The 11,159-nt window shown below is 39.0% G+C and overlaps 1 protein-coding gene across 1 annotated transcript in view; it reads left to right on the forward strand.

The window, feature by feature from the left end:
• The window catches only part of DHRSX (dehydrogenase/reductase (SDR family) X-linked), a 154,207-nt gene extending 153,065 nt beyond the window's left edge, over window positions 1-1,142 (forward strand). The window contains exon 7 of the mRNA XM_009331298.1: window positions 681-1,142. Coding sequence (XP_009329573.1) covers window positions 681-878 — 198 coding nt within the window. The 3' untranslated portion in view covers window positions 879-1,142. The remainder of the gene's footprint in view (window positions 1-680) is intronic.
• The last annotated feature ends 10,017 nt before the right edge of the window (window positions 1,143-11,159 follow it).

Genomic DNA, 11,159 nt, shown 5'->3' on the forward strand with positions numbered 1-11,159 from the left:
TCCTTGGGATGAAAGGAGTTATCACTCTAAGATATTCACTTACTAATTTTCATTCGATACTCATGGTATATCAGACATTATAGATCTTTCACCATTTTGCTTTATGACACTGCAGAACTCTGATAACTATGCTCTGTGTGAAATGTAATTCCCTGGTTTACCTGCCTGCTTGGATTGAACTGTGGAATCTTAATTTGCTGCCATGGTTTCCATAATCCTTTGCTCATGTCATATTGTTGTTACAATGAACAAATCGCTCCTACAGTATAGCTTTCATCTTCTTAAGGCAGAGTACAGACCCTTTCATCCTTGCAAAGTGAATAATTAAACTAGGATTTTAATATTTGTGTTTGCTTTTGGGTTTATTAGCTCTAACTGTGAAAACTAAATCAATTATTTTGTATGCTCCATCTGACTAGCACTTGAAAAAATGGACCAGAGTTTTCCATATATCTGTTCTGTGGCTTTAAGCCACAGAACAGCACTGTTGTAGAAACGGACTGTACTCTGCCAGTTGGATAGGTGGCATTTTTACCATGGCCAGCTTGAGGTTTGCATAAGTACCACAAATGTGATGCAAAACTAGGAAAGCTGATTGTCACTGGTAAGGTCCTATGGTATAATGTAATTCTTCTATTGTACCTGCCCTGCCTGAATTTTTTGTTTGTTTGTTTCTGTAGACTGCAGAGGAAGGAGCCTCTACAAGCATCTATGCAGCAGTGTCACCCGAGATGGAAGGAGCTGGCGGCTGCTACCTTTACAATGAGGAAAGGACAAAATCAGCTGACGTTGCGTATGATGAGGACCTGCAGAGAAGGCTCTGGACAGAAAGCTGCAAGATGGTTGGGATTTCTGATGAATCCAGCAGAGTTCCCTAGAAGAAGCTGCTTCCAGCTGGGTAAATGAAATGTATTGACAAGCATCTTAGGTGAATTCTTGCAGCATCAGTCATCATCCTGGAAATCACTGTTCAGTCTCAAAGGCAAACAAGAACAGCCCTGTTCTTCACTTGAACCCCTAGTCTGCTAGGGTGTGGGGGGAGTATTCCCACAGAAAGAGGTAGTGGTTGGTTTTAAATCTAACCATCAGTTTTGTAAATCATGATGTTTCAGTCTGTGATTAAAATACAATCTTTAACCTTGTGCAGAGTTGAGTTTTCATTTTTTGTTCAACAAAAAAAAAGACTTTCCCTAGTGAGCGTGTTCTGTCTGTGGCATGTTGAACTTAAGCTACCTGTGTACATATAGCTTACTCTTTTTAATCGGTTTTAAAAGTTGCAGCTTTTTCCTTAAGCTTCATTGATATTTAAGATACTTTATAATGAATGTCAGCTTGGTCTAATGCAGACATTTGGCATTCATGATCATTATGTTGTTTCTATCATAACGTTAGTTTTATACGTCAACTTTTATCCAGAGGTTTTAAGTGAAGGTCAGAACCAAAAAAGATGTAAATAAATATGGTCTTCAGGCAGGATATTGAATTCAGTTGTTTTCTGTTTGAGTTCAGCTCTCCTTTAAAGGCAAGCCCTAAGAACAAGGAAGGGGTCAAACATAATAATGGAGACACCGGATTTGGCAGAGGGTGCAGTCGGTCTGTTGTCTTGGCAGTGGGCTAAGATTACTTGTCCCCTTTTCTCCTGAACCCGTGTAAACTTGCGTCTGCAACTTTTTGCATTTTCTTTGGCAAGGAGATTCACTCATCTACTGCCCACTGCATGAAGAATCACCTCCTTTAGTTGGTTTTGAACCTAGTTCATATGAGTTTCAAAACTAGAGTTCATGGTTTGGAAGAGGCAGCAATCAATTAATGCCAGTCCACTGTTTTTCACATTGCTAAGGGTTTTGGAGACTTCCAACATGTTCCCCTTAAACTGTCTCTTTGCCATGCTGAAGAGTAGTCTCTGCCACTCATCTGAGCACAGCAGCAAAAGGATATTTTCCCTTTGGTTATGTATTTCTTTCCTAAAAATTCCTAACAGCTGTTTTACTTCTAGTTTTATTTGACTGTCTCTAAGTGTGAAGCTGATATTTTTTATGAAACCATTTTTGGTAAACTCTAAGATTTCTCTTCTGAGTCGGATAGTGGTCAGTCCAGATGCCATCAGTTTTGAGCATGCTTCGGTGTGTACAGTTCAGGGAACTCTACCTATGTCTGCCAAAGTGAAGCTTCAAGAATGATGTTCACATTGATGGAGTAAAGAACAAAACAGACATGTGGCAATATAAAGATAGTCAGAGTTCCTACAAGCCCAAATAACTAGAAGAAAAAACTGGATTGAAGATAGTCACAACATTTTAACGGGGAAGGTGATAAACCATGAGAATAATTTACAGACAAACTTCCCCTGGAAGTTTCAGTCAAGATTAGAAGTCTCCTCAAAACACTTAGAAGGCTCCAGGGAAACCTTATAGCAGCCTTCCAGTACTTAAAGGGCACCTACAGGAAAGATGGGGAGGGACTCTTTATCAGGGAGCATAGTGATAGGTTTTAAACTGAAAGAGGGTGGATTTATTTTAGATATTGGGAAGAAATGCTTTACTGTGCAGGTGGTGAGGCACTGGAACAGGTTGCCCAGGGAAGCTGTGGATGCCCCATCCCTGGAAGTGTTCAAGGCCAGGCTGGATGGGGCTTTGAGCAACCTGATCTAGTGGGAGATATCCCTGCCCATGGCAGGGGGGGGTTGGAACGAGATGATCTTTAAGGTCCCTTCCAACCCAAACCATTCTGTGATTCTGTGATCTCTCCTTAGTGAGAGGAACTTTCCAAGCGTGGACTCTGTGACTAGGGAGCCTGAACTCTTGCTGTTAATGGAGTAAGCTCTACCCTACTCCGATCTCATTCATTTTAGGTGCCGTCTGAAAAAGCAGTATAATCCTATAAATGTCCTTGCATTTCCTTTTTTAGGATACACACAGCGAAAGAGACCAATAGGCAGGCATAAATCTTATATTCACTTTGGAGCACTGGAAATCACTGCATGATAGAACTAAGTGCAAACACAGTGTTGTGCTCTCATTTGCAGCAGACTAGAAACAATATGAACGTGTTCCTATGCACTGAACCCTGGACTAATATCCCTTTTGGGCTTTTTAGCTCAAACTTGGTACTTCACTGACCGTATCTCCAGCCTCTGGTTCAGAGAGAGATCACATCTAACTGAAAGAAAGCATACTAATATGTCCAGAGACTAGCAAGGAGATGCAGAGACAAAAAAAATAGTATGAACAAAGAAAAACAGACGAGTACAAAAACAATAAAAATTCTGAAGGAAAGCATATTTCCCCTCTGAGTTAAGCCATGCATGATTTATTCCTAGCTTCTTGGAGTTAGTATATACAAGGGTTAGCAGCAGGAAATTTATCACTCAATCACTATAGCACTTTCTCTGTATGACTGGCTGACTTTTTTTTTTGGTAAGTGAATGTAGTGCTTGTGAAATGTGCCAGACTGACACTCTGGGAACTGAATTCTTCTGTTTATTCACGGGTCATGCACAGGATGCAGTAAGCCTGCTAGACAGCCAACATTTTGATGTTGCCATAGCATTCCCACGGAACATCATTGCTGCTAGAAGTATGTCCAGGATTACTCAAACGAGATGGGACCAAATTATCTTCAGGTTTCACTCTCTTGAAGCTCCACAATATTTGCACAACCACTTTCAAGTGGCATAGGGATTGGTAAAAGAGCAAGCAGTAAAGAGAACTAGTTACTCTTTCAGTGTAATGTGAACCACTATGTTAGTGGTCTCAGTCCAATGAAATCTGTTTTAACAACACTGAAAACATGGTTTGTGAGAACCAAGAACACAGATTGTGCCGGCACGAGGGGAAAAAAAAAGTGTCCTAAAGCCAGGGATTTCTAGAACAGTGCAATGCCATGAAGATGTAGTTGAGCTAGTTGCAAAAGAGTTATCTCAGGAACTAAAAGCAGAAACAACGGTTGGCTCTGCAATGTCACATAAGCTTGTCTTGAGCAAAAGCCAGTGTTGTCATAAAGTGCTGTGTGTCATTGGGAGCACTCACTTGTGATACTGTTGCAAAAATCCAAAATAATCCTTAGCATGTCTATTAGGAAAAAAAAAAAAAAATGAAGCATGTAGAAAGAGGACAATGATTTTACTTCTGCACACAGACATGGTAAGAGCTGATTTATTTTTCACATTTCAAGGACACGGAATTTCTGGAGATCTGAGAAGCCCTTCCTTTCACTTCACCGCAGACATGGCTGAGAGATGGCTCGAGTCCTTGCAGTAGGTGCATACATATAGAAAAAATACCCGAGAGCTTTTTAGCCTTGCGAAGAAAGGCAAAACAAGCTCCAATAATTGTAAATTGAAGTTGACAAATTAACCTTCCAACATGAAAACGGATCCTCTCTCTGTGAGAGTAATTACATATTGGAATATGTAGCTCTGATATCTGAAGATAATGAAAAGATACCTCGGAAAAGATACCTGGCAAGGAGGCTAGGTAGGCTCCTAAGCAAAGCAGGTCAACCACAGTGAAGTCATACTTAGATTCTCCCTCATGTCCAAAGTGACAGCACTTATTTTGATTAGTCTGAGAGTGACCCATCGCTCACAACTTCTAAAATTGATATTGCCATGCCAGTACTCCACCCAGGCTAATGTTTAATTCAAAAAACTAGGTGCCTTTACCAAATCTCACAAAGGCACACAAAATCTACAGTCCAGTTCAACAGAAGCATCTGCCAAGGGGCACCGTGATCAGCAGAAGCATCTACTAAGGGCCACCATGGTGTTATCCTATTGCCCTCAGGGAGTGAAGCCATTTCAAACCAATATTTTATTCTTTTCTTAAAAAGGATTACTTTTCTTTTTCAGCTCCCATGAAAAAGAAGAAATTAATCTTGAAAAAGGACAAAAAAGATGAATGCTCTTTTGAAGGGTAGTTCAAATAACTCTTACAGAACTTACCACAATGAATGTAGTTATCTAGGAATTTGATAAGACGATGTAATTTAAACAATGAACTTGCACAGGAAATAAATAATATACAGGCAGAGAGCCCTAAGTTTCTTAGGAAAAATGTTAACTTTTTCATTAATTAACTAGTTTATTTGTAAACCGTGGGGAAATTAATTATGTGCTGGAAGAATAAGCGCTGTAATTCATGTGTGAATACACTGCTATTCGCACATAATAAAGTAGTTGCATCCTTACTTCCAGTTCAAAATTGATTTTAAGCCCTAAATGTGGAACCTCTAGCCACACTTCTACAATGATATTTTATACATATGTGAACTCGATAGTTTAATTTTTGCACAACTATTGATTACTTTAGTACACAGTGGGAAATGGTGAAGCATAGAAACAAAGGACTTCACTATCTGACATCAGGCTTGCTTCTGCCTCTTCCGAATGCGTGGCAGTGTTAGCCCTAAATATAAGAATACCTGTCAGATATTTAAATCCTGATTCTAAATAAGCTATGCAAGCTTTGCCTCTTGTACAGTTCTTGCCTTAGACTGTCCTTGCTCATTATATGACATGGTTTATGCTCTAGCTGCCACCATGGAGAGACAAAATCAGATTCCAGTCAAGTTAACACGAAATCTGCCACAGATAAGATAATTAACACATGATTTTAAGAGAGTGAAGGCTGAGGACACTGACCGATCTGCAATAGTTGAAGTCGTCAGTGCAAAATGTGACGTGCACAACATCAGGCCAGACAATACAGATAAGCCATTACCATGAACATTTTTTTGGAGGTAATTTTATTCCTTTTTAAAACAAAACCACTGTGTTTCAGCAATCCACGGCGGTTAACGTTGACAGTGCTGTGAGCATTGTCAGGAAGAAAACAGACCAGTGGCCAAGAGTGCTGTTTCCAGATGCATGTAGTTACTGGCTTCTATTCCATACTCATCAACGCTTGTTAGCATCTCTCCCTTTGGAAATGGACCCAAGCCAAGAATTCCTTTCACATAAGCAATCAAGAAGAGTCAAAAAGTAGTAGTGACTGTCATTTATTTAGACAAACACTGTCTAGATTGAAACCAATCACCTTAAAGTGAGACTTCCTAATCCCAGAAAAGAAAAAGAAAAAAAAAGGCTGAAAACCAGGCTATGACACTTTTTGAGTGATATTAAAACTGGTCACCTCTTCACAGACAGAATGCAAGACACATTAAGATGGTAAGCAGGTTTATGTCCTTTCCAGAGGGCATAGACCAACAAATATAGCTTTCCCCTCTATCTTTGCATTGCTTGAACTCTCAAAATGAGCTCAAGTAACATCACTGTTAAAGTTTGCAATGAAGCAGATCCATTTCATCTATTATTTATCTTCCCTTTTCTGAAACTAACAGGATTTGTTCCAGCTTGCCCACATTTATGGAATGCATTATTTAGTCCATACTGATCTGCATATGTTCAAGATCTGTGATGGATCTAAAGCTTTTTTAACAATACTGAAGGAAAAAAAAAAACCAAATTCCTTTTAAGAATTACAGCATGGCTAAGGGCCAAATCCTGCATTCTTTTCCCGGGAAAAACTTCCATTGAAGGCAATCTCGGTTCTTTACAAGAAAAGTAAGACTGTGCTCAAGAAAGTTAATGTAAAATATTTGCACAGAACTTTCCCCTTAACTACCTCATACAGCTCTGCTGAAGTTAATGAGACATCCCAGAATCACTGTAGAAAGACACGTAACTTAATAGCAGAAGAAGCTATAAAAACCTTGTATCATTTAAATTTGATAATGCTCAGAACATTATCTCTGGAGTGAAAGTGCGTTCATGCTTCTATTGATATATTAAAGCCCTCTCTTTGTCTCAAAGAGATTAATGTAAAAAAATGTGCAATCTAAAAATTCCACTGATACGGTATATTGATAAAAGAGAGTAGCATTCATCTCACTTAAAATAAATCACCTAAAAGCAGGATAGATATTTTAAGCCAGTCAGTTAGGCTCTGTCTGTGGTCAGTGAGTGTAATACTTCTATGGGACAATTGCTCTGACCTATCTGAGTGTGAAATGAGTCACGATGCCATCTCTCTGACTGGCCAGAGAGGGAAAATAGACAAGAAGTCTAAGGTAAATGTCCAGTGCCTGTACATTATCGAGCTCTAGTTGGCTCAGCCAGCTTTACATGCAATCAAACTGCCTAAGAATAAAGCTTTTCTTCTCTGGGATTTGTTTTTTTTTCATAGTTTCTTAGCTCAAAAGGCACCATAGTAATCTTACGGTTTGATCTTCTGCGCAACAAAGATCAGCTAATTCTGATTTGAACTGGATTATCTCTTTCAGATAGTCATCCATCCTTGTTTAAAATTTTCCAGTGAAACACAGAGCAACTTGCATACATTCTTTCCAGCCATAAATTGCCCTCAGCTTAAAAACCTGATCTTTATTTAACATCCAAATTGGAGTAGCTTTTCAGCTCTCAGCTATTTGTTCTAGTTACACTTTCATCTGCTGGGCTGAAGATCACGTTCTGATCCTGGTGGAGACGGCCAGGCAGGGAAGAAGTCATCTCTTGGCATATTTTTGATAGCTTAGCTTGATTAAGCTCTTTGAATCTTTCATTAGAAGTCGTGTTTTACATCTCGTAATAATTTTCTTGTCTCTTTGTGGATCTCATCCAATTTTTCAACTTCCTTCCTGCTTTTGGGATCTCAACAGCTGATTTTGATATACACAGGTAATATAGCCTCACTACTCAGTTTATTTTTGTTCTGTTCCTACACCCCAAGGCCATATGGACCTTCTTCCCTGAAGCATCATAGAGGAGCTCAGATTCGGAGACTTTATAAGCCTTTTTCAGACCCATGAAATCTTATCCCATAAATACAGCCCACTTTATTTTTTTCAAGATGTATGATCTAATACAAGAAGCTGAATGGCTCTTTTATTGTGATTTATTTCCACTGTTAAAGCCCTAAATCTGCACTAAGGAGTGCTTGAGAGGATTTTGGAGCTGTTGAGTCAGAAGGTGCAACAGGGACCAAGAGTCGAAGCACTGACATCATGAAAATGTGCCGTAGTTCAGGAATTAAAGGCATAGATAAAATAGTAAGCAGTGACCTGCCTTATCTGGAACTTAACTGATTACATCAAATCAGTCATTTCATTAATTTTAAAAATTATTTCTATTATTTATCACTCTGACAGAATCTCCCAGAAGACGTTTCTCTCTCATCCCAGCCAGGATTAGCTGTATAAATACATATTTTTGTGCACCTGTGAGGTGAAGAGATCCCCAGCAATTACCCAGTACTTCAGCACAGTGCTGAAGCATCAGCAACTTGGCTCCAAACCTTGGCTCTAGCAGTGATTTAGAAAAGCAGATTAGGCTCTCAGAGGTCTTTTTTAAAAAAATCTAATACTAATTCTTCATCTTCATTTTTAACCTCTCTTTTCCTCTCGTATGCAGCTTCTCTATGCAACCCTCTGTGCAGGTGGGAGACTTCTCCCAAAGCTGATGGAAAAGAGTTTTTTTCCATGCACCCACTTGGCGTGACAGTTGTGATCGCAACATTGTATCTCCCTCTTGCCCTGCTGGGTCTTATTCCTGGACGCTGAATTCAAGCTGCAAATCCACAGCTTCTCTGCTTGTTAGGAGGAGAATCATTACCATCTGTTGTATGGGACTGTAAACCACATTTCGTACCACATTTACTTAATACACAATAGCTGTTACTGCATTTGTCACCAGTCTTCTTGTAGAACAGAAGTCATTTTACCACCAGCTCATTCTCCAGGAAATACTGAAAAGTGCAGCTGTCACCCTCTGTCTGAACAAAAACCCAAGATGTGGGTATTTCCTGCAGAACACAGGGCCTGAAGTATTTCTTTTGGAAAATCAAAACGGTCTAATCAAAAGGTTTAATTTACATAACGTTAAAAAGGCAATGATAATATTAATACTAAAAATGTAAAATACTCAATTTTCCAGAACATGAAAAATAGCAGTAGACTAATTTTTTTACATACCTTGTAAACAGAAAATTATATTCAAGTTTGAAGTGATCTGGATCAATATGGCTGTGTTGCTCATACTGTTTCGCTTTAGACAGTGCAGCGTTTTGCAGTGAAGTAGTTTTTTTAAAACAAGCTCAGGGAAGAGGCCTTTAGTGAAAGGCCTCTATTTTCATTCTGTTCTGAAAATAAAATTCTAAGTCTTTAGCAATTGTGCTTTGAAGAGATTTTTCTTTTGACAAAGATGATTTGACGACTTGAACTGTAGGAGAGGATTCATTGCATAGAAATCTTCCTTCCACGTCACACTGCTGGGGCCCATGAAGACCCAGAAAGGAAGATACAGCACATATGATAGATTTTTTTACCTCCTCTCCCTCTGCTTGTTTCAGCTATGAAGGCTGCATGAAAAGAAAACGGGAGAAGGAGATTAGCAGCAATGTGCTTCCGTTGGAAAAGTGCAAAAATGAAAGAGCAGTTATCCAAATCTTAACCAGACCAAGCACTTCATATCCCTGGTGTGTTCATATCTCACTTTTGAATAGGCCCTTGAAGAGTAGCTCTCAGGGTCACAGGACTTGGGAAATTTGGTCCCAGCTCTTCAGGGGTGTGACTTACCGCCTCTTAAAATGAAAGACTGTTTCCGTGCTTGTTCAACTTTAATTTCACAATAGCTGGGTACACAAAGTGGCTGCTGTTTTCAGTACAGCTGAAAAGGTCAAATTCTGGGTGTTGCTCTTCTTGAAATATCATCCTCTCAATTCATTGAAAATTCATGCAAGATCATTTTGATTTTATTTCAAAGGCTCCGAGGTCAGGAGGAAGCACCATGGTCATCTGAACAACAACTTTCAAACTTGAATATCTGCAAAGCAGTTTTATTAATGTTTTGATCCCGCAAATACCTTCTTATCCTGTGTTCTTCTAAAGCAAGTAAAAAGGTCTGTGTAATAGGTTAGACTGAATTTGTAATTTTTTCCTTTCCCTGAAGTTCTGTAAATCTACATGACCTAATTCTCCTGAGAGCAGATGTTTTGGGACATTGCAGTTAGACTACTCATCACATCAGTTCAGCAAAACACATTAGTATAAAAGCGTGTGCTTGAGCATATTCTAATAAGTAAATTGCTTTTAAGCATGTGCTCAAATTTCAGCGTGTGCTTTACTGACTTGGGGCTACAGTGTATTGTGCTGCAGATGTGGGACAGGTGACAAAAAGGTTTTGAAATCACACCCAGGTAACTATAATACACAGCACAAGTTGGAGGGCTAATTTTTATGTGTAATAAAGACCAAGCCAGATGGCCTCCATGTTTGAAAGTTTGTCATAAATGCTAACCTGAAGATATGCTTAAACTTTAAGCCTTAGTTCAACACAGTTTAATCAGAAAATCATTGTGTCTGCATAATCTCCAGAGGAAAATAATAGAGACATTAAAATATATTTTTAAAATAGAAAACCAAAACTAACCCTATATTACTGAAAAAATAGTCGTATACCACAGGTTCAAACCATACATCAAAGCTCACGAAGGATAAGAAGCATAGCGTTTTGGGAGAAGACGTGGGACAATGATCCCCTTGTCAGAGTATTGTAAACATGGTAACTATCATTTGCAAGTACTTGATTATGTACAGTGCTACAAGACAACTCAAAGCTCTGCACATCTTTACAGGAACATAAACTGTAGTGGTAACTATGTCAGTGTAAAATTGTTTATTATCATGAATGGAAAATAAATAATTTCAGAACCACTTAGATTTCATATGTTCAAAAAGCAGTTGATTTGCTGAATACAAATTAACACTTGTACTTCTTCCTATTTTTCCTTGTGTCCTCTTTTGTTTTTAATAAGTCTTTTGTTAGTCAGATGCAATAAAAAGCTTTAGATCAAACCTCTTGAGGTAAAGTCCAAAACTCTGGGGAAAAATAAGAAAGGTGAATTTTTTTAGCTTCTAAAAACATAGCCGCTTTTCCAAGAGCCTCCAGCTGGCAGGATAGAAAAAATGTCTCTCCCGGTTGCAAATTGCCAATTCTAAAATGGCACAGCAGCAGCTTTCCACCCTGATTACCTACAGCTGGCCTGCCTTTCACCTCCCCTCTGCTAGGCAAAACAATAGCTTCCTCTTGCCATCTCTTTCATCTACCTTCTCCAAAACGCATCCCAAGTTACGAAACACAGTTGACAATTGCTTGTGTATTTGAG

This window comes from Pygoscelis adeliae, unplaced genomic scaffold, assembly GCF_000699105.1.
Source record: "Pygoscelis adeliae isolate BGI_AS28 unplaced genomic scaffold, ASM69910v1 Scaffold149, whole genome shotgun sequence".
In the NCBI taxonomy this organism is placed as follows: Eukaryota; Metazoa; Chordata; class Aves; order Sphenisciformes; family Spheniscidae; genus Pygoscelis; species Pygoscelis adeliae.